The sequence below is a fragment of the Magallana gigas genome, chromosome 8 (assembly GCF_963853765.1).
Source record: "Magallana gigas chromosome 8, xbMagGiga1.1, whole genome shotgun sequence".
In the NCBI taxonomy this organism is placed as follows: domain Eukaryota; kingdom Metazoa; phylum Mollusca; class Bivalvia; order Ostreida; family Ostreidae; genus Magallana; species Magallana gigas.
This window is the reverse complement of record NC_088860.1, coordinates 20834561-20859138: the sequence shown is the minus strand read 5'-3', so window position 1 is coordinate 20859138 and position 24578 is coordinate 20834561. Positions and strand designations below refer to the sequence as shown.

General features: G+C 33.3%; 3 protein-coding genes and 1 long non-coding RNA gene across 5 annotated transcripts; all 4 read right to left on the bottom strand.

The window, feature by feature from the left end:
- Positions 1 to 2598: 2598 nt before the first annotated feature.
- LOC105333802 (uncharacterized) lies at positions 2599 to 6434 on the bottom strand. Its single transcript, XM_011436982.4, has 5 exons — positions 6190 to 6434; positions 5606 to 5898; positions 4761 to 5064; positions 4281 to 4448; positions 2599 to 3775 (listed from the first exon to the last, which is right to left on the bottom strand). The coding sequence occupies exons 1-5, from the start codon at positions 6263 to 6265 to the stop codon at positions 3558 to 3560; spliced, it is 1059 nt and encodes a 352-aa protein (XP_011435284.3). The 5' UTR covers positions 6266 to 6434; the 3' UTR covers positions 2599 to 3557.
- A 3508-nt stretch (positions 6435 to 9942) lies between these two features.
- LOC105333804 (uncharacterized) lies at positions 9943 to 12242 on the bottom strand. Of its 2 annotated transcripts, none has more exons than XR_010708505.1 (3): positions 12050 to 12242; positions 10966 to 11163; positions 9943 to 10568 (listed from the first exon to the last, which is right to left on the bottom strand). It is a non-coding gene; the product is annotated as an uncharacterized lncRNA (long non-coding RNA). The 2 variants fall into 2 exon arrangements; XR_010708504.1 differs by having other exon boundaries at positions 11778 to 12240.
- Positions 12243 to 13756: 1514 nt separating this feature from the next.
- LOC105333803 (serine/arginine-rich splicing factor 4) lies at positions 13757 to 17185 on the bottom strand. Its single transcript, XM_011436983.4, has 2 exons — positions 15986 to 17185; positions 13757 to 14189 (listed from the first exon to the last, which is right to left on the bottom strand). Exons 1-2 carry the CDS (start codon positions 16944 to 16946, stop codon positions 14059 to 14061), a joined length of 1092 nt encoding a protein of 363 aa, XP_011435285.3. The 5' UTR covers positions 16947 to 17185; the 3' UTR covers positions 13757 to 14058.
- Positions 17186 to 20205: 3020 nt separating this feature from the next.
- Positions 20206 to 23132, bottom strand: LOC109619468 (uncharacterized). The gene is made up of 3 exons (XM_020069554.3): positions 22840 to 23132; positions 21120 to 22050; positions 20206 to 20800 (listed from the first exon to the last, which is right to left on the bottom strand). Exons 2-3 carry the CDS (start codon positions 22030 to 22032, stop codon positions 20589 to 20591), a joined length of 1125 nt encoding a protein of 374 aa, XP_019925113.3. The 5' UTR covers positions 22033 to 22050; positions 22840 to 23132; the 3' UTR covers positions 20206 to 20588.
- Between the last annotated feature and the right edge of the window lie 1446 nt (positions 23133 to 24578).

Genomic DNA, 24578 nt, shown 5'->3' with positions numbered 1-24578 from the left:
AAATTGGGACATCGATTTTATCAAAAGTGCATAGATCTATATCAAAATTAATTTTTTTTCAAGAATGACACCTTTGCTTTTCTTGATATTTTAAAAGTACATCTCCATCAAAATAAACCCGGCTATGTTACCACCTTTTCGAATTTGCATTAACTTACAATTACTTGTTAAGTTTTGGCATTTAAGTAAATAAATGACTATAAATTAAAACTACATACACCAGGCCCCGAGATCTGTGAAACAGTCTTAGACAAGTTAGAATTCGTGTAGTCTGAAAATTTTCGAATAGAATAGATTTAAAATTATTTTTTAAAAATTGTTTAGCAATCATCTTCAAATGTCAGATTCTGGTAAATAAGTAGTTTATAAATGATTGAAATGTTGACTTTCTGCTGATCCTAGGTCCAGAATTCACTTTCTTACTACTTTTCTCTTGTAAAAAGAAACCTAAATGAAAAAGCGATAAGCAAAACAAAGCTATGAAATTGCAAAGCTAAACAGCAATACAACTTACTATTTTTTTTTTGTTCTTAATTGGGTTTTTTCCCCATAGATTGCCATTTTTCTAATCTTATGATTACCAATAGGTATACATATGTAACTATTTCAAGAAATATTCAGATTTCGCACAATTTGTAACAAATGACTAGTTTACTATAATGTCCTGCCAGTGATGCCCCTGAATGGATGCACATTCTACAGAGGAAAATAAAAAAAAAATCTTCAAAAATAAAATTTTGAAATAAGCTGATATTTGGTAAGCATTCAGATGTAGTGTTTATTTATTTATGACAAAGGACCAGTATTGGGGCCATATGAGTGGAACAAACTCCTGATACGAAAACGCAGAGAAAAATGTTTTTCATATCACAGGTATTTATTAGTATTTAACTCGTGAATACATTTGGATGATTTCTTACGTGTATATCTATTATGAGGATTCGAATTCGTAGACATCGCCGAAAACACAGTCATGCAGTTTTGTTAACACTCTCTAACCGTGGACCAACTCGCTGAATTTTTCTCGTGATCATGAATAATTCATGCTCTATTTCAATTGGCACCTTTACACTTTCGTGAAAGAAATGCCACTAATCATGTCCATGCTTACGCATGCATATTTTAACAACGGAAGGTTTTCATGACATGATCACCGTTTTTGTATATATCTTCTAAAATAGAGAGAGTTTCGCTTGCTCATTGGTGTTATTAATGAATGGAAATAATAACGACAACAGTTCAATGAGTTGGCCCAGGGTCAGCAAGTTTTCTCCGAGGAGTGCATTTAATTAAAATGAGATTTTTATGTAAGAGAGCATGTGCAGGTTTTTTTGAGAATTAATTCTCGGGTGAGCACTTTGGTCCAAGTGCTTCATGCCTCATGACAACATACTACTAATAAATCACATTTCATGTTGATGATATTGTCTGTAACATTTCCCAAAGACCGTTGAATGAAAATTGTCAAAAATATAGAAGATAGATCCAAAATTTTAGAACTTCAATGTAATGTATATTAAAACTACTGGAAGATGCTTGTATAAGAAGCAAGAAATAAAAACAACTACAATGACCATCAAAATCCGAAGAAGAAAAATTGCTAAAGCAATATGACATTAAATTATTAATATATATTGTGGAATCATTTAATTTCGCGGGGGCAGATTTTCGTGGATTGTGGGTTTTTTTGCATATTCGTTGGGATGTAATTTCGTGGATTTGTCAGCTTTAAGATTCTGATGGTAAACTGAATCTTTTATAAGTAGTTTTCGTTGAGGATGTAAATTCGTGGGCAAGGGCTATCCACAATCCACAAATACTACGAAAATTGAGCCACCACGAATTTGAATGATTCCACAGTATTATATAATGCATAGTTTACGGAATTTTTAAAACCAAACTTTTACGTCTATATATTTACATTTTCCAGTGTCTTTGTGATAACACTACAAATCGATTTAATTTGTAATGCATGGTCCAGTACATTTCAGAAACGACTATTTTTAAAATATTTAATCGTGCAAATGCTGAAATTTACATAAAAATAATTTTGGAATAATTCTTGAATATCATGAGGTGATCAAATAGGATCGGGCGTGATCAAATCTATTATAAAGCCCGGGGTTTATTCAATCTGATCACCTCATTAATAATCGAAGAATGATTCCTTATTTCTTGAATATAATCCTAATTACTTCGCATGTGTGGTATAGAAAATACAGTATTATATACAAACATATTGCATGGTACACGAGGAGAGGACTACGTACAGCAGTTACTTAATTAACTTTTGTTTAGTTTTCTTTGTTTGCTTGTCACTAAGATATGTTCAGTTCTTAATAAGTTTTGTTAATGTTCGTTGATTTTCTTCTCTATGCTTTGAATTTTATCTGCAGCTGTAGTTCAAATTGAAAATGTGATTGAATTTATAAGATATTAACACATAAACCAAGCCTACACTCTTATTTAAGACATAAAACCCACATTTATACCCCTCTTATGTCTCATTATCGTATACGATTAAAAATACAACCTGACATTGATTAATTTAAATATTTATTTTTTTTATGCAAGTTGCAATGATAGAAGCAAAGTATTAAATCAAATTATCAACAACAAATTTAAAATATGAGAGAGAGAATTATATCACTTTTAAAATTAAATAAAAACAGCAACATGGTTACCAACAAAATATTTTCATCTTCATGTCAATGACTTATAATTAATTCCGGTTCTATTCTTCGACAATCCCTAAAACTGATGACGCCATTACAAGGTACGGAATTATCTCCGAGTGGATTTGTAGTTGAAATCAATAGGGTTCTGTTTCTATTAACATACCAGTGCATCTTATAAAATGGTGTTTGGTGTCTATTAACTATACACAGATTACTATACATGTATGTCCCCCTCTCTCTCTTTCTTTCTGTCGTATATAGGAATAGATAATTTTCGTGCTCTGAAAACAAAACACATTAAGCTTTTTCTGGGCGTGAAAACACTCCACGCTAAGATTTTAATCCAAAGGAAAACACTCCGAGATGATATGTAGTCCCTATCTTGTCATTCATGCGATGTCGTTCACATACCAAGACCAAAAGGTTGTCATTTTTAACGACATTAGACGGACGCTAGTGCAAGATCAAAACGATTGTTTTGCTTTTAGTCGAACGAGCTTGCCATTTGTCAAGGATTTCTTTACGCACTTCGTTTTTAAAAAAAAATATATAAAACCCCCTAAAAAAAATAACATTCAGTGTTGATGTCATCATGTAATATTTGTTGAATTTTGACATAAAGTAAAGGTTCAAATGAATGCATGAAATGGTGCAAAATGAAACTATTGGAAATTTATTAACTTTTAGGTACATTGTATTTTGTGAAAACACACTAATGCCAAAAAAATTTAGGAGTATCAAAAATTACATTATTTAATTATCTGTCAGCTCTTATAATAAAAATGCCGATATGTATATACAAAAGAAGCGCACACAGACGAAAATATATAGATTGCACATGCGTTATTATTGTCAAAATACAACAGGAATAATCCACCATTATTTTCCGAAGCCGAACGTGGCCTTCAGTCGGGATCGTTTGTCGAGCTTGCAGCTGCACCCGACCCTGATGCGTTGTGTGTAAGTCTCCCAGGCATGGGCCAAAGTCTTATTCTGACCGAACGACGTGTCTTCAATGACCAAGAAACAGCCATTGGGGCTGGGGGTCCGGCGGAGGAAGGTCAGATGGAGGATATTTTCCTGACAAGCACCATGTGCTAAAGAACAAAGAAGGAAATAATTAAGAGGGCCCAATGTTCATGGCCATTTTTAGACTGTATTGATCTCCTTTAAAAGAAGAAATCCTTATAAAAATTTAGGAAAATACCCAAATTTAGTTATAGGTTAATAATTCTGATTTTTCTTCAATAAATTACCGAGTATATATTATAGCATAACAATTCACATCTTACAATTTTAGGAGCATCTGATGGTTAATTTCTGGACCATCCAACCCCCTTAATTTTTAAACAATTGGTAATATGATTTTTTAACATATTTATTAAAAAGAAAAGCTCTTATATATAATATATGCAACTATATGGTTGTCATTTGAATTTTATATCCCCCGTTTAATAACATTGTTTCACGAGTGACAGTTTTATTACAGATTCTTATCACCATTGTCCGAAATTACTGTTGAGTACCATTACGATACAAAGTTTCAAAAATAGTCGATTAACTATAGTAAATTCCCGTGTTTACAATAGTATTTATACTTACGGCTTCTGTTGACGGTCAGACATGGCTCCACATTGCACACAATCTCGTTGATGTATCGCGGGAACCTCTCGCTCCCGAGATCTGTCGTGGTCATACACGATGTACAGAAATTGATGAAACCATTATCTGTTTTGTTGCCTCTGTACTGACATGCTTGGGCATTGACGCCTGTAAGAAGAATATGAAATACTAGTGTTTTTGCAAGCAATATCTGAAGTTCATGTAATTGTGTATTCAGGTTTTGTCTTTTCAGACATGATCAAAAATTGTACAAAAGGAAACCCACTCATTTTAATTCAAAAGAAAGAAATATTCATACAAATGCAATTATTCTATTTGGTAACCTTTTACAAACTACACATTTTTAATAGCACAATCTTCTAGATAATCTAGTCATCATGCATAACATCATGCTTTTGTTTATAAATGATCTTACATAAAGGGTTTTTTAAAACCAGAACATTCTTTTTTTTTTTTTACCTGAAGATTGCCTTTTCCATCTGCGATCCGGCTTTCTGATCGAGCTGAGGATTTTGGGATGATGGATTATGTCGTGGTCATTGATAAAGTTTATTATGTCTTCCGGATTAATTCCGTTTTTTACAATGTAATTCCCCACTTCCGATCCTAAGAGATTCATTGCACTCTGTAATTGATGGCTATAGTCAGGCGACACTGGCCGAGGAATTTTGTGGGCAGACTTGAAAAAGGTATCCCATTTATTTAAATCGTCCAAAAGCTTTTCTTTGGACACTGGTATGTCGACGTTTTTTATATAGGTATCCTGAAGAATATGATTGTTTTAAAAATAAATTGTTGACAAAAAATGTGAGAAATAAATGCTTTTTGCATCACAAGAAATAAATATTGCAAAACTATGATGTTGTCGGACCCATTAAAGAATTTAACCTATATAATTCTCGTTTTCAAAACTAAATTTCTTATAAATACTATAAAAATTGCAACGAGATAGTTTCTCAAAAACACCAGAAAATGGCTTGATTGGGAAAAATAGCATGGCGCATAAGAAGTATGCTATTTGAATAGGCAGAAATATGCAATTTTTGATAAGAAATTAAGGTTTTAAAAGATTAAATTTAGTGAATATGAACAAAAACACAAAGACTAGTTGAACTCGTTATCTGCGGTTTCGAAGACCATACTTAAACTAAATTCAACCAAATAAATTGATACAAACAATTTAGCAAAACATTCAGATCGCCGTCTTATGACATGTCTTAAAAAGCATAAGTCTTGATGTAGTGAGCTACCTTAAAAATATTATTAATAAAATCAACATAAAATTAACGTAGAACATTACGTACCTTAGCTTGACCAATTGGTAGAAGGTTAGGAAAATCGGAAAGAGCTCTTTCCTCGTCAATAGCCATCAAAGAAGACCGGAATTTCCCGCCTTTTCTGACAAACAGTTGCATCAGCTGGTCCTCAGTGAGGGAGGTACGTCGGGAGGGGCTGTTCGCACACGGGACACGGGAATATTGGAAATTGACGTGGAACATCATAAGACCGAGGGTCGGTCTCGTAACCCCAGCGGGTAAGGGAGGGGTGGGGTAGGGGGGTAGGTAACGTCTAGGACGGTGCCTGTGTAAAGCATTGTCTGAAAAATAAAATTTGTTATTAAATATCAATTATGAGATCGATTATAAGAAGAAATTAATTTCTTAAAAATCGAGATTGCAGTTCATTAAACGATAATTATCGATCAATGTTAAGGATTAAAAAAAAGGTTACAAAAATTGTCTGAAGTAATGTTCATCCATCCATTCAAAATCAATATGATAAAATTATATATTAAAGATTATGACAAAAAATAAATTAATAAATAAATAGATAAATAAATAAATAAATAAATAAATAAATAAATAAATAAATAGATAAATAAAATTACCTTTGTCGTGGACATATCCCGAATTTATCGTCCAAAATATTGAAACAAAACAAAGCACCGTTAACAAAACCATCATCCGCTCTTAATTATCACAACTATTACACTTTTCATTTTTCGCTGTCATGTATCTCCTGAATTTCCAAAAAGTCTTCGCATTATGCAACTGCATAACGCCTGCACCTTCGTTTTACAACACGCGAGTTCCCAGTAGCTAGCTTTGCCTATCACCAAGGGGGCTTTCCTTATCGCCCTGACCAAATACCCGTGGTTTGTGTGACGGGGTGATAGCTTTCACCAATCCGTTTTCATTGACTTCAGTGACCTTAGATGGGGTACATAATCTTAGAGAACTTTAATTGATATCATAGATTTATTCACTTTTGGATACATGTATACTGGTGAACTACTATAAAACTCATTTCTGGTAACTACAGATTAAACATGGAAGGTTTGAAAAAATTGAAAACAAAATGTGTCATAAATCTAAGTACATATTTTTTATCGATATGAAGGAAGGAAACTAACGAAATTCAATAAAGATACATCATTCCAATAACAGCAACATTAATATGCATGTATATTGATTTACATGTAAAATTCATTACAGTATTTTATATACTAGTACTTGTCAATCTAAATGTTTCGAAAACTTCATGAGCTTCCTTGTACGTTCAGAAGTTTGACTCAAGCCCATTATGTCAACGTAGGATTTTAGACTTCACATTCTGATTGTGCCATTTCAGTGTATTTTTTAAATTAATTAAGGAAGCTGCACTATGCCAAAAAAAAAATCTGTCTTAAACTTTGACCTAAAGGGATTTTAGGAACATTAAGTGAAGGTAAAATGCACAAATATTTTAGCTTTAAATTTTGAGCATTTTCCTATATTATTATACAGAGCTCTTCTTCATAAAGAGGTAAATATAGTCTATAAAATGGCTACGACGAACCAGTCCTCTAAAGCAGTGATTTGAAAGTGTAAATGAAAGTTTAAAATTAGGACTGTCTCCTCACAGTGTTTTTATACAATCATGACTTTTTAGTTTGTAGTAATCTGTTTATGTTGTTGAAATGAAATGGATTTTCTACAACGACAGGGATTTATAAATCAGGAGTTTCAATTATTTGACACTTTATTTCCTTCATGAATGGAAAGATATACACTGTACTCTGAAATTATGGAACTGCTGTGCCCTAGTTTCTAACTTGTGTACACAGCCTGTCATAGAATGTGACTCTGGTTATGAAATTCTCAACAGACATAAAGGCAAGAACAAATGATTCAATGTCGAGTTATGGTAACTGACGGTTACCTAATATTGAAAAAAAAAATACATGGATCTCTTATCTACTTTAAGAATTTAAAATATTACCGCCCCGAAAGACAAAATTGCTCTGTATATATACATATATGTCTTTTAGCGTTTTGCTGAAAATCCTAAACTTTATTTATCGTAAAAAATGCACGATGTTCTTGATATAGAGATTTTATATTCTTTCGGTTATATTTTTCACGGTAACCGTGACCATTTTAAACTATATTTATCTTCTTGAAATAATCAAACCTAATGTACTTGGATCATTTCTTTACTTACAACTTTTTTTTTATTAAATTATATTTACAATTTTAAGGCAGAGTTGAGGGTCATTTGTTGAACATCAAGCCACCTTAAAGAAAGCATTCACCTGGGAAAAGTTGAAGAAGTTAAAACAGTTCATTTGTTTACTTTGATAAATTTGAAGTACTCAAAATTATGATAAAAAAATGATAACTGATAAAATTTATGTGCATGTAATATACATATATATATATATATATATATATATATATATATATATATATATATATATATATATATATATATATATATATATATATATATATATACAGTATCTATTTTAGTCACGACAAATGTTATTTCTTTCATCTTCCTGTAATGTCGCCTGATTCATGTAGGTACAATTGACTAAAAAATTTCCCATATATATGCCATACAATTAACTGTTCCTTAAAGTAATCATCTTTGTTAATGACAGGAAAAAAGTTTACCATAAAAATTTGAATAATAATTTCGAGACCGATTTTTTTTTTTTTGGAAAGTAGACTAGTATATAGACAATTTAAATATTATGATGAACGTTGTCTCTACGGTATCTGGATTTGCACAGAAAATACTTATATCTAGTTTCGACAGAAATTCAAAATATCTGAAACGAAAAGTATTCTTCCTACTTCATGAATTACGGTTTTCCATTAGAATGTTTTTAAACAGGTTAAAATTATATCACTAGACTAATAAAATACATGTACATCAATAGCAAGCACAGAAGTCATTCTTATAACATATCTGGACTTATTGGGGGGAAACATGGACGGTTGTCAGAATATTACATAGCACATGTTTAATTATCCATAAGTGTATTATTGAAAAGTTTCCATACTTTAAGAATATTTTGTGAGATCATCTGATTTCATTTTTTGCTTGCACTTTTCGGTAAAATACGTCATATTTTATTTTCTAAATAGATAGAAAAAAAAAGTTCTACATAGTTCCAATCTTACTTGAAACCCCCATGAATACACAATGCTCTTCGTGACTTACTAAAGTTTGTCACAATTAATCTGGACCTGACAAAATTAGGAACATTATTTACAAACATAATAATGGACCATACCAGATGACCGGGGGTTTTGAGAGGACGACAGATATTTTACCTCTGCGGAAGTGACATGTTTGTATGTCTTGTGCAAACCTCCTTAAAAACTGTTGCTTTTAGGACAAATTGTTTTAATGCAACCGGGCACTTGACAAAAATCGCTGTTAACTCGAGATCATTTTACGTGCGTCATTCTTAGTGCTCATTTTAACCTTCTTTACAGAATACGCACTTTTTGGGGGCCAAACATTCTTGCATTTTCGACCAATTAGGTAAACCTTTAATAGGTATGCACCATTGTGCATTTGAAATAAATGAGCGCAAACCAGATTTATGTTTGCCCAAGATAGTACTGACATCGGAGGTTAAAGTAAATTTTACGATAGTAAATACAAGTTGTATGAATTGAATTGTAGGGGTAAATAGGCCACTCTGTCGGGGGTTGGGGAACGAATTTGGCGTATTTTTGCGAGTGCATTTCATTACGATATTTTCGCATATAAACACTTTCGTTTTTCCAAGCTCTGATATTGTTGTTGATCCAAGATCACCCTACGCCTTGGTGTATTGAGAGAGAGAGAGAGAGAGAGAGAGAGAGAGAGAGAGAGAGAGAGAGAGAGAGAGAGAGAGAGAGAGAGAGAGAGAGAGATTATCAAACAGACTGCAGGCTAGATACGTCTTTCGTTGATGGTGTATGTAATGGAAAACTACGTTTGATAACTGTACTTTTATAACTCCAGAAGTCTTCTTCACATACCCCTACAATGCTAGTTTTGTCATGTTGTATATTTTGAATTTACTTGATGGGTGTAAATACAGAATTTAGAATTTTACTGGGTGGGTGTAAATACGTAATTTACAATTGTAAATTCTGTTTTTACACCCATCCAGTACAGTAAATTTAAAATTTACAACATAACAATATACTGATACAAAGTGCAGTTTTGTGTAGTATCCGATCAATGCACACATTTGAAAATTAAATTTTTGATTAATATTGTTTTAATTCTAAATTTGTATATGAAATAACAACTAACAACAGTTAGGTCCTTTTTAACATTTTATTTTGAAGTAAAACAGATTCGAACAAAAACAGTTCACGTTTATCCTTCTTAAAAATGGCTGTTGATTTTTTTACATTAACATAAGCTCACACGAGTCGACAGAGAAAGTTACAGGTATTTGCATGCAAAGTAATCTTGAAGTAAAACAGATTCGAACAAAAACAGTTCACGTTTATCCTTCTTAAAAATGGCTGTTGAATTTTTTACATTAACATAAGCCCACACAAGTCGACAGAGAAAGTTACAGGTATTTGCATGCAAAGTTATCAATGTGAAATTATATACAGTGTCAGGCAGTCAACTAAAAACGTATATCCTAGTATGTAATATTAATTAATGTAAAAAATAAAGGTATTGCACAACATATTAAAAGAATTTAACGACTCTCGTCGGCATCCTTCGTAATACAAAAAATAAATAAATAAAAGTTTGTAACATTTTCGGCCTCGTGTTAACTGCTTGGATGAAGTTGTGAATTATAAAAGAAGTTGTGAAGGATCCTCGATCTCTTGTCAAATCCGCACACACATCCTCCCCTGATGTCCTGTGTGTAGGTATTCCACTGGCCTTTCCGTGTATTAGAAGCACCAACTGTCGTGACGTTTTCATATCTAAAGAACGTCATGTGAATTATGGATTCCGTACATTTCCCATGAGCTGTAAAATATCGTATATGAATATTAAATATCCTCATTTATAATATGCGCTTCGATATTATGTCAAGTATTATTGATAATGCGATTGTGTATACCAATGTGCATTTCATTTCTCGAATATCGCAATGTTGTCCGTCGTGTAATGAAAAGTGCTGGTCAAATCATTGCATGTTTGGGGCTTTGCCTTATGATTATCTAGCTTAGAGTTTCAATTACAAATAAATCAATATCGGTTGAAATGCAAGTTTTTTGCAAGCTTGTTGGAATATGAAAACTGGAAATTCTTCGCTTTCGAAAATTGCACGTTAATTTTACAATTGAAGGGTATGACGTTATAAGAATAGGAATCTTTGCAATCTTAATTGAATTATTAAAAATTTTAAAAGAAATGTCTTTACATGGCATGATTGGTGGGGGAGAGACTTCATGTGGATCACGGTGAAAATTCAAACACGCGGTATCTGGTCCGTGACACGTGATCTCGGTGAAGTATCTGGGCCAATAGTTGACGCCAAGATCTGTAGTGACGACACAGGAAGTGCACATTCTCACTAAACCATCCTCTGTTCGACTTCCTTTAGGAAAGCACTGCTGTACTGAAAATAAAGAAAAAAAAGGAGTTAACGTGAAATTTAATGTGTATATACTTATTTGATTAAATGACTGTTGTGTCAGCCATTTTAAAAAATAAAGTTAGTGATATGCTAGCAGACCACAACGGCAAACAAATACAGCGGTATGTTCGAGGTAAAAAATCTGATCACGCTAAACACATCAATCAAAGGACCTTCTAACGGGCTGACCTTATCATAATAGGATAAATTAATCCTGCATAAACTGTCCTTGCTATTCTGTTATGTTTTCAATTACGTACATACATAAACGTTCCATGTTCGTCGACAGTTATAAAAGATACTGGTACATAGCCCTTTTATTATGCATGTTAATTACTAGTATTGCAAATAACCAATTCAACAATTATATTCTGTAATGAGCATAATCAACAGATAAACAGCATAATGATATGGTGAAACTTGTCAAATTAATATCAATTAATGATTTTAAGATATATTAATCCAGAATCAAGCTCAATGAATTTCATTCTCGCTTTTGAATCGGCACGTTTCAAGACATAGTATAATTTTGTAGACTATAATATATATAAGTATCTTTGTTCACTTCAACATTTAGGGGTAAAAACATAACTTACCTTTTTGTAAAAAAGGCGCTGCATTTACAAAATTCAGTATGATAGTAAACGAAAGTAATTTCATTTTTCCCTTTCTCACTAGTCCAATTTCAAAAGTTAATATTCTTTTTAGGAATATTTGAGATCAGTAAAAAAAAAATCTTCAGCCTTATGCGAATAGGTCTGTAGTGTTGCAAATCTCAAAGACAAGTCTATCAGCTAGAGCAGCATGGCTTTTAAAAAAGTAAGGCCCCGTTCTCTTACTAAAGCACCCGTGTTTCTATTGACTTTACCTTATCCCACGATATATACATTGCCAAGTGTTCCGGGTTATCGCCCGTGGGAAGATCCCCCGCTCCTCTTACCGTAGCATCGCACACAAACAATTGTCGTAAAATTGCAAACAATTGTCGTCAAATTGCAAACAAAGGTCATCTTTCCGATGTCTTTTAAAAAAATTATTTTGACACGTGTCCTTAGAGACTGACAAAACATTTTGAAAGTTTAAATCAGAATCTGCTAAACTTCCGGGAGTTTATCCGTGTTTATTAGTGTGGGAGGGTAAAACAAGAAAATTGTGCTATAGTGTTGGATTTAAGAGATAAATGGATCACAAATGCCTGTCTACAGTTCCAACGTAAGAGTCTTGGTCTCACGATTACTGCATGTAAAGTAAGCACTTACGACACAGAGGTTAATATTTTGAACGTCTCCAATAGGAATAATATATAACAAAAGGATACTGTAATTGACGTCAATCCGAATGACTTGTGGACGGGGGTTGGGGGGGGGGTGGGATTGGGGGTGGGGGTGGGGGGTTAAGCGAGAAATACATCTTGTTGTCCAATTTACCAAGTACAAATCAAAAAGCTAAGTAAACGTACATAGTGTTAAATTCAAATTTACATAATGATGTCAAAAGTGTTAAATTAAAAAGTAATTTTTTTAACAACCAATCTGTACAGAAAGGGATAAATAAAAGATGATAAATGCAAATATGGATGTCACTATTTGGACAAAAAATTGATTATCTACAAATCAAACCATTTGCAAAAATTTAAAAGAATATTCCTTTGCAAATTTAAAAAATGAATAATTGTGCAAAATATCGCTTTTATTTGTGTCAGAACTAAATGTAATAATATTCTAAAGCACAGCGTCAATCATTAAAAGGCTTGTATAGATTCAATGGCGCCCACAATGAAATTTTTTTTAATTATGATAATAATATTTGACAACAGTCTTAATAATGCCAAATCTTTGGAACAGTGAATTAGATTATCATCAACTCCACTGTTTTTTTAATATTTAGTCAGTTGGTAAATTCCTGTTTAGTTTATCAGGTTATGGAGGAAAGACATATTTTTTATTTATGAGAAAAAATAATAAACTCAAATTTATGATGTTCAAAGCATTTACTTTACATCTTTTTAAGATATGAATGAGGAGAAAAGAAATGGTACATATTGCTTTACATGGTAGATGATTGCGCTATTTTTTTTTTACTTTTAAAGAAAACCGCCGTTTAATTTACACCGTTGGGATCACATTTTTCATTTATTGCAAGATTTTTGCCAGGACCCTTAGGGAAAAAAAATCAATGCCTGCAACTTTAAAACACTGGTAGCTGTTCTACCTTAAAAATAAACAAATTGTGACGTGCCAGTGGTAATCCGCGCTCTATCTCTTGGACACGCCCAAAGGTGTCCAGATCCGAACGATGAATCCCAATAAAAACAATTCCGTTGGTGTTATAAAAACTGAGGAAGGCATTTAAAGAGTAAGGAAGCTCATTCTGATATACAATGATATAGAATAGTACGGATATCATTTGCTGGGTTTGATTGTTTTCACATTGTTATTTGCGTGGGTAGGCAGCAAACTACTTTAAATATCAGTTGATGAATGATATCAATTGGATGGCACATGAAACATTTATCTGTCAATTGAAACTTTGTCCTATGAATACAAAAATGTATTACTGAAGAGACAACCGCATCTAACATTGGAATATACTTTATTATTCATCATGTTTGCAATGAATTTAACAATAGTAAATCAAAACGTATATCACAGAATTGTTTTCCATACATAATTAGACTAGCTAAAGAAATACATCCAGTGACATATAAAGAAATGAAAGTACATTTGGGTTCATGGCCGCTTATACATGTATTAGCGCATGATGATAATTTACTTCCTATGGCAATACATGAACGAAAATATGATTTTACGAAACTTTCATCATCTGCCATAAAAAAAAAATTAAAAAAAATTCGACAATAATTTAGAGTGGTCTCCCTCAGTAAACCTGCACAGTCCTGTGTGATCTGTAATTGCTGTTTGCATACGGGGACTTGTAGGCATCCATCCTTAGTGACGGAAGAAGACTTGGTCGCGCTTTATCTGCGTGATTCGATCGTCTGCTGTAAGCTGAAACACAGTGATGAAGAAAAATTGATTGACAAGTTCAACCTCCGATATAAATCAGTAAATAATGAACGAGTAATATTTTATGATTTGAATAAACTCCGTTAGAATGATATAGTGTTGTACATTTACAGATAAATCGGTAAAATAATATACAATTACATGTATCATACAACCAATCCTTATTATCATAAATTTAGAAAAATTATATCTATAATCATTCCATTTTCCAACTAGGACATAATTTGTACGTTATAATGGGGCTGTTTTGGTACGTATCAAATTCGTTAATGATGAATTTAAGTATTACTTATTAAATCCATAAAACTTTATAAGCGTAACGCAAATTTCCCAGATGAATGTCAGCTCAACGATAAAAAAAACCATACAAGGATTCCAAAAATATAGTTTAAAATTGATCTTGAACAATGGACGCGTGATATGAAACCACTAAATTTAATTTAATCGCACTCTTTCTGTCTGTTTTAAAAGAAACAACATAAAAAAGACAAACAACTTGAATTGTCGTTGCTAAAAATGCTATGAGAATGATCTTATTCAGCGAAGGTAAAATAGAATGAACGTATTTTCAGATCTTCAAGTCAACCGAGTTCATCATTTTTCAATTTAAATACCGGACACCGACACAAACAGGAGAGGCTCCAAAATCTGTAGAAAAAATACAATTAATTCCCACCTATTTACTTGGACATTTAATTTATATCTATTTACATTTTATTTAATGGCATTCTATTATTCCTTGCTATGCATATCCCTTGAAAGACAGGAAGGTTTTTTGACATAATTCACGGAGAAGTAGTTATCGTTCGGGGGGGGGGGGGGGTCTTAAATAATAATTTTACCCGTATTTTTTTCAATTAAGCTTCAATTCGTTAATTTTTCTGAATGAAAAGTTACAAATTTTTGTACAGAACGTTTGGTAATCTGGTAAGCACTGTCATTGGTAACCCCTAGTCCCAACAAATAGAAAATAGATGTATAGATCAAAGGAATTACAATTGATTTAACAATTAAATGGATCAAATGTTTACGAGCGTTTATACTTGTTCATAAATATTTTAAACATCCATGATAAGCCGACAACTAGATAGGTTAATTATCTTTATTTTATCACTTTGCTTACAAATCTTGTAAATGATTTGTGGAAGTTGCGATAAAAAAAGAAAATAGTAGTATAACGTGAAAATAATATTATGATTATTGTAATGACATCTAGTATATACTGAGATGGTTCAAGTTATTGAAAAAGCCAGGTATGAAATATTTTGCTTAAATGTTATCAGTCAATGTCCAAACTTCTAGAACTAATCCGCTTGAAAAAGCAAACATTTAATTAATGTATCCAAACCTGCTTTGAACCGTTATTTAGATTTGTCTTCCATTCTTTATTTATTGATTTGCCAGCTTAATATGTTCAACATGAACTTTTGGATTAATGTTCTTACCGATTGATCTCAATTTGAGCACGCAAGATAGATATTGATACTTGGGTTGTAACGAATAGGCGCCTGGTAATCGTTTGTCGTAAAATGGGTAAATACTTTTAAAATGGTTCAACCATTATTCATTTGTCCCAACTGTAGTTGAAATGTTCATTGATATTTATTTTGTTAGGTTTCATCTTCTTATAAAAATCAATTGAATTACATGCATAAAGTGAAAACCAGGTCTAAATCAGTTGTCTCTCTACACCAGTTAAGTTTAGTAATATGTTTTGGAACTTATTTTTAATACAATAAATACCACAGAAAAAAAAGTTTAATATATTTTCATCCTACCAATTGCAAGACTGGCGTTTCCCTCTTTGGTCCAATCCTTGATCCGACTGTTGCCAGGGAGACAATATATTTTATACAGTTCCTGGTAATTTTTCTGACGACTTGGAGAACGGTCATGTGACCTTCGAGGTGAGTTGGTTTTGGCCTGTTGAGATTTCTCGTCCGTTTTAAGTCCATACTTAGTACTCGGGGGAAGCTGTGAGTGTTTCTGAGTTGAAGTCTTTGACGAATTAGGTTTCTTTTTTACCTTGGGGTAATCAACGTCGATTAATAGATTCTGTGGAAGACCGTAACTGTTTCTACGGTCCTTTTCGTATTCCAAAACCTTTGGCGTAACAAACTGTTGGTCTACACGCTTATAATTCTTCATAGCAAACTCCCTCCTTCTTTCCTTCAAGTCCTTCATAAACTTTTCACGTGCCTCTCTATTTTTGCGTTCGCGTTCTCTCTTGTTCTTCTCAGCTTCCCGATCGAATTTGGAGGTGATTGTAACAAATTTCTTCACAAGATTGTTAGCTCGCAAATTTCTTTGACTGACGGTATCGTAAGCCGCCTCAGTATCCTTACGCCATTCCGAAATCCGAGAGCTGCTACTATTGGGTCGGGAGGTCCGAGCTTTTCCCATGGATAACGAGCTTTCCGGGCGGTAAGGGGTAACAAGTCTTGGTTTAGCGTTGTAGATGGTCCATACATCTTGCTGTGTCGTCGTTTGGGGCGTGAATCGGCCGTGTGTGTTTCTCGATTGTCGTTTCCTGTTGTCGTCTGCTGAGGGCTCCAGACTCCTTGTCCGCTTATGCCACCCAGTAACCCGGCTATCTGACCTCGGTGTTCTCTCTTTCTTGATTGGTGGTAAACTTACCGATCGCCTTCCCGGCTTTTGAGTTTCTCCATTTTCTTTTCTAGGCGATACTTTCCCCGGGTCTTTCGACGTCCTTCCAGATTTCCTTTTCGAATCTGACATGTTTTTCCTCGTTAAGTCAGTTGTGCTTCATCCGTATCACCAGCCTATTGAGGAATTAATGGTTAACTTTCCGTAATTTTTTCTATTTAATTAAGAATTGCATAAAACCCTACTCGACGGGATTTCCAAAAACTTTTATCCTACACTTTCAAGAACGTCTGCCCTTTTCAAACTGTATTCTCTTACGTGTACAAAACATTTTCTCCCTGGATTTTAATTGAGAAAATATTTAAACCTCTGGGGGTGAAAGAGAGTTTGAGATAGCACGCTTCATATAGATCACATCACTGACCATGCATGGCTGGTAATTATCAATAAAAGAGGTTTTAAAAATTTAAAGTACAAGAAAAAAGGTCTTGGTGAGAAACTTTAATTTCTCTGGAGAGACATTTAAAGTCTTCTATTATGTAAACCGCCAAAGCTGTTTTTATAACAACTTACAAACAAACAACAAAACAAGATGACGCTAGCATACATCATTAAGCCAATTAACTTTATTCAATTCTTCTGATAGCAGTTTAATCTTGATTGGATATTATTGTCTAGACTTGTCGACCGTCACGAGTGAGTTCGGGTTACGTACTTTTGATTTACACTCATTTCATAATTTGGCACATGACAATAGGTGTAAATTCCGTTTGGACTAGTACTGCCATTTTCGAATTGGAAAAAAAATGTCTTGTGATAATTTCGTCATTAATTTACATGAAGAGAAAACGAACGGCCGAAATATGACGCTATTAATTTGGTTTGTGTAAAGCAATCCAGCGCACATCTATTTGAAAAATCTGAAAATTGAGGGAAAATAAACGACCTTTGTAGATTAAAAGAAGAAAGGAACTTATACTGATCCATTTTAAATAAAAATTACTACCTTGCGGTCAAACCAGAACAAACCCCAGTCTACCAGCCCCTATCCCCCCCCCCCCAAAAAAAACCCCCAAAAAACAAAAAAAACAAGAACCGGCGTCCTCATGATTTATTCACCAAAAACGGGTTGATATTATCGCAAAACATAGTAGACAAATACATATATGCATGTGTATCATGTCCTTTCTCAACATGTCTTTAAAATGAATATGCGATCTTCTATTATCCTATTAAACCATGTCATACGAAGATGGCGAACTTTTTACGAAGAAATGCTAAGTAACGGGAGTAAAACTCTTTCAGTCACTGTTGTACAATAGATTGTGTTACGATAGCATCCGAGAAAATCAGTCAATTGTATTGGCACCAAAAAATTTAAAAAGAAAGTTCCATTCATCGGGATGTTATCGTACACTAAGTCATTATTTGTGATGCTCTAACACCTGTGCTTTAAACGTGGTAACATCTTTTCGGATTCGGTCATCAGTCACCGATACATATAATTTGACTCATCGAAGAAAAATAAATGAAAAATCACACCCGTCGCAACCCCCCCCCCCAACCCCTAAGTTTAAAGTCGGACTACACGATGACTGACGGTCTACAGATAGTAGGCCTAAAACCCATTTATTTGCCTCAAAATCGCCGGCAGGTAGTCGGTATTGAGCAGTCTCATTGAAATTATACCTTTGATCCTACTTATCTAGTTTGAATTAGATTGGTTATGGAGATGTGAAAGAGGGTTATCTTGTAATATTAATGTGATATATAATAGATATAACGACATACTTGTATTAAAAAGACATTAAGTCAAAATAATGCAATTCATTATACTTAATGGTTTAACATCTAGAGAGTACTTTATATTTGCTACATGCCTAATATATATGTACTATAGTTCATGCTCATGAACGATGTCCTCAGAAAGAAACCAGATTTCGTTTATGTTAAGAAGAGAGTTGTCAAAATATACAGTAGTCTTCTTTACGTGTACTGCTGTCTCCGTAGCTTCCGTAGCTTTGACAAAAGTCCTGAAGATGTACATGTACCTTAAGTGGACTGATTGCAACAGACTTCCCTCTCTAGGGGGTAGAGACTTCAAGGATACAGCCAATTTTTAATATGATGAGGTTGATCTTATATTGAAGCAGCTTATTGACAAATAACAATACACCCGGGATATGGTATTCATCCCACGCACTCGTAGAAACCGACCTAATGCAACCGTAAACCTTTTAATGCACCTTTAGTATTCGGTAAATTGGTTTTGAAAGACCCAACTGTTTCCATGAAACATTAGATTTGAGTAATTTGTGCACGCAGTATATCATATACATCAGACACCCTCTAATGATCACATATGATCTTATGAATAATTGAACATCTAGAATTTATTACATGAATGTCAAATATATCAAATAGCAGTAACCATCCTTTTTTTATCGGGTTCATTTTTTTGGCTTATTTGACCCAATTTAAAAAGACCCCACTTTCAAGTCTGTACCCTATAATCCAGTTTAATAGATGCTTTATAGGTACAGTAAATGCGTTTTTATGTTACCATGACATTTTACCCATGATTAAACAGAAAAATCGATTACATACCTAGCACCCTTGTGCTAGAAAGAAGTGGTGTCTTCACTGAAGAAGACAGCGATTGTAGTTTAACTATATCTGAAAAGGAGGAACGCATTTTGTTTGAATGGGAAACATCACAATAACACCAGTAATCGAACTGTCTCAAACTTGGAAATAAAAAAAAAAAAGAAGAAGAAAAAATGCGCTATTTGTAAAGTAAATCATGCTCCTCTTTTTATGAAATTGCATGACAAACTTATTTTTCTTCATTATCAAAGTAACAGCTAAGTTTTTGTATATATATTACACATACATACCAGGTAATTATCCAACAGTAGGTAGACTTTCCAATCTTACATCAAACGCTAGAGCGATTCTTTTAAAGGTCTTATCTTAAAGTCGTTACATAACTTTCTGTTGAAATCAAGCAATTTTATACTGAATTGCTTAAATTTTGTTTTAAAAGTGACAGTAAAAAATAATTATCTACATACAAAATGTATGTTTAGTTTTTTAAAAAAAAACCCGCTTTTTAAAAAACAAATATGAATTCATTGAAACCGCAGTTACGAATTCTCAACCGCTCCCTCCCCGAAAAGAAAAAACGATTTAATGTTATAAAGGAATCATATTTGAATTAATAGTATATAAGCAGCGGTGTGCACAAAATCATGGCATGAACTGTCCCTGCGAGCACCTGCTTCTTTTCGATTCTGGTTATGTTAGCAAAAATGTTTTAAAGAATATTAAACCCATTTGAACTCGTTTGTTGGTATATCGCCAGTTCATTAAAAGTGTTTTGAGTTATGAAAACGTTTCATTACTAGTTTATTTGTTTGATAATTTTACTCTCTGACCTGAACTAAAATTCCATAGTTTTTTTTTCACCTTGCATCTGATGCACACACAAGTCAGCTAGTTTACAAAACAGAAAAATTTTCAAGAAGAAAATATAACATGGTTCATCGTAGCATAAACCGTAAAAATAAATGAAATTCTGTATCTCTGCAGTATTTGTTGTTGTTGTAGAAGATTGTGATTGATTTCTAGATGATAATCAACATAATTTGTACACATGTCCCAAAACTCCACAACTGACAGGTGTATCTCATGACAGAATAAAAAAACTCACAGCTGTCCATGTAATGTGTTATACAATGTATTTTCTCGCTTCAACACTGACCGTTCTCAAAATCAATTCACCCTAGCAGTTCTTTTCCCCGTCGGTTCTGCACGGATGTTATTTGGCCTGTCCAATGAATAACGAACCAGCACACGTTGTCCGGAACTTCTTGTCACTGGGCTTTTCTCGGATATAGTTTTGTTTTTCAAAGCCGACATTTCCTGATTTTCTCGGATGTTGTTACCAGAATTTCTTTCTTTGAAATGGTTTTCACAGCTTTTGTCTACAAAAAAACAAAAAAAAAAATAAATAAAATAAAAAAAAATAAAAATATTAGAAAAATTATGTGAACAGATTTATTCGTTTGCCACATGTGCATAAGCAAAATTCACACACCTAGTAAATTTTAAGTAAAATGTAAAGTGCAAATACTTGTAACGATTGTCAGTGGTTGATTAATATAATTGTTTAAATTTTCATACGGCAACAAATTTTTGTTACTTTGTATCGTGATAATTGTCTTTCAACTATAATAAGCACATTGAAAGATTGCGTCAATAAAAGTATCTTTTGATTTACAAATGCATGTAATAATAATTTACCCGTTTTCCGCTTGTTTTTCCAACTGAAAGACGGAGGTTTCAACCGAGGCTCAATTGTCGGGTAATTTATGCCATAAAAATTTGGAACGGTTTGCACTGATTTATTCTGGTACCGCGAAGTTTCTTTAGGAATGTTTTGGTTGATTGTCACAAGCCTCTTAGGTTTCCTCTTCTTTGGGAAGAAATCTGCTTGGACGTTTAGCGGAAGTCCATACAATTCACGGTCCATCCTTTCGTGCTCCAGAACTCTGGTTGTGACGTACTGGCATCGTACCCGCCACTCCTTCTCTAGTTGAAACTCTCTCCTCATCTTTTTAAGCTGACTTAAGATTTGATTTTCTTTTTTTACCCTTTGCCTGGCGGCCTCACGCTGTTCTCGTAGTTGCTCCTGAATATATCGGGATCGGGATGTCGAATATTTTGACACAAGTTCTCTTTGACGCATTTTCTGTTCTCGGTCCACATCATACACTTTCTGTGTTTCGATGAAATGATTCTTCTGTCTGCCATCCATTGACAAATCGACACTGCCCATAAATGACGCCACCTGTCGCCCTCTAGATGGCGTCACTGATCTGTTGCGTCCGCTACTCAGACGCCGAATCCTCTTCACATCATTCGAAGTCTCGTAGACGGCGTTAAAATCTAAAGGGGTGTTGGTTCGCGGAAGATACGTTGTCATTGCATTATGCATATCCATTTCCACGAATCCAGTCGATGTTGATGAATTATCAAAAACATTGGTTTCCGAACTCATAGACCGAGGCCGATTCTGCCATTCTGGTTTGGTTCGCTTAACTCTTTGGGATTTGAGGTCTCCATCTGACTTCGACACATGTGAACTCACGGAGGAATGGCGATTTTTGTCATTCTTCCAGAGTGGTTGGTTAAAGTTTAGCCTTGTTGCCATCATGGGAAATTTATGGAATTTCTATGAGAGAAAAAAACCCCGACATGATGTGAGGCTGAATTCATTAGGGAATTTGTTGAGTATCATTTATACATAAAATTACATATATAGGTACCCCGTTCTAGATTAATATTTTCGGCTCATAATACTGCTCGATATCGGAGAAAATCTATATTAATATTTCTATAAGTTAACAATCTATTAAAAAAAGCCAAGGCTTATAGCGAACATTTCGCTTGACTTTTCTAGCATTATCAAAATTTTGATTTTGATGTTGATAAATCGAAACCTTTGTCTAATGCCATTACGAAGCATTTTTAATATTGATTTTAACTGGATTAAAAATTCAGAAACAAGCAAGCATCGAATTAACAAAATGATGGATATTAAGTGAAGTCGATCTGTGCAATTTATGAAATGAAAGAAAAAGCCGGCCGGGGAGAGTAATAAATCAATTTATTGCTCAGTACTAGGTTTCGATTACATACTATTAAGTTTCTTTTGGCCTAACTGACATTTAAGTTGATGGATTCCAAACACATATCCTTAGACTGTAAAGTACCCATGACAAATATGGTAATTGCATATTAAAATCAATTATTGTTTTTTCTGTATCATTTAATACACGACCGTCCGAATAATGTTAGTGAAATAAATCGTAATCAATATACATCAAAAACTTCTACACAAAAATTTAGATAATTAAGAATCAAAATTTGTACGTGACAACTTTGCAATCTACTGATTTTTGCAAAGAACATTAAAATAAAACTGAAGCAAACGAAAATAAAAATCATATTTCTTTCTTACCTAAACGCAACCCTTCTCTCTAGTCGATGACCTAAAATCATTGACCCCTCCACGATGTTTTGTAACAAAAGACAAATTTAAAGAACTCTGCAATGATATACCATAAAAAGCAACCTTAATGTCCATTAATCTAAGAATTATCGAATGGTCGCCATGTCTTGTCTTGAGACAAGATTAACAAAGCTTCTTATGAAACGGATAGATTTACAAACAATAATGTCTAGTTGTTTAGTTAGCTCGTTGTTGTTGCTGTTATTGGCGTATGTTGTACAAAGGCATAATCAACCTGTTCTATGAATGAATTTCATCTAATCGAAACAAATAGGACGGAAATCGGCGAAACGAAAACATGAATGTCAAATGAATTGAATTGTGCCTATTGTTGGGATTAACGTTTGAAATCTCCACGAAACACAAACGAATGATAGGAAAAACTTTGCCCTGAAGCTTTCATTTTCTTTCACAACAAATTCGCTAGAACTGCTTAAAGATTAATGACGGTGTAAATGTTAAGAAGAAATATGCAATTTTATCAAATCTTATCATGATCAAGAAATAGAATAGTGTATTTAAGAAATTTTTGTGATCAAAAGCTTGTGTAATTTTTGTTATAATAAAAAAAAATAACCGGAGCTTCCAAGAAACTCGTCAAAAGTCTTAAAAGTTCATAACCTAGAGAACTAGTAAAGTTCGTTTTTTGCGTGAATGTGCTTAGTAAATGTGGCATCTCTTTGACTGACCCGAGTTCATTTTGCACTAGACGTACTAGTGTAAATAAAAATGAACTTTTACCATCTTTTTGTGAATCTTGATATCAGACATAGGTAGAAATGTTGTATGTCTGAAAAATAAAACGCGTTGATGCAGATTTCCCCCAAAATACTAAGGTACTATCAAATACTATTATTTAACTAGAAGTACTATAAATTTCCATAAACTGGTCATCTTAGGCGAGTGTGGTCTGAAATATACACAAATAAGTAAAAATGTATATAGCGACCTTGAGATTATGTCTTGTTTACGTGTGTAAATTTATAATTTCGAAATTGTTTACTAGATCGGACCAAAAATTACTTTGGAATTCCCTTTGAGGAATTACCAATACAATTAAATAGAATTTCTTATTACGTTATCACTTAAAGATATTAAATGGTTGAATAACTTATTATAATTGCTTAGTTTAGTCAACCATGTTTGTCATCGATTTTTGTTGGATAGGTTTCAAAATTCAATCAAAACTACTGTAAACACATTTGTTGAAAGAAGAAATTGGTTTAGATATAAATTCAAGGACCCGTAAAGGAATTGATTCTGCAAGTTCAAGGCTAAAAGTATTAAAATGTTTAGGTATCGCTGACGTAGAATCCGAATTTTTAAAACACTGTCAGGTTAATATGCAGTATTTCATATCGAAATTAATATTACACGACATGTGTTAGGATGAGTGGAAACTGTCCATGGCCGCTAAATTTCGCTTTATCCTTTTGCCAAATGCGTTTCTGTGTATAAGGCCACTCTCTGTTTAAAAATTCATTTTTTTTAAACTAATCAACCCAAATTTTTAGAAAAAAAATGTTTCTGGTGTCAAGTGAAATTTAATTTATTCAAATCACGATATCCACTAGAAAATTCAGCGTATAAAAAATGAGATTTGAACAAGTTTTTAAAGAGGGATTTACATTTATTTGGATATGTTGTCAATCTCGTTGGGTGTTAGATGCGTGTGGGTGATGGTATTA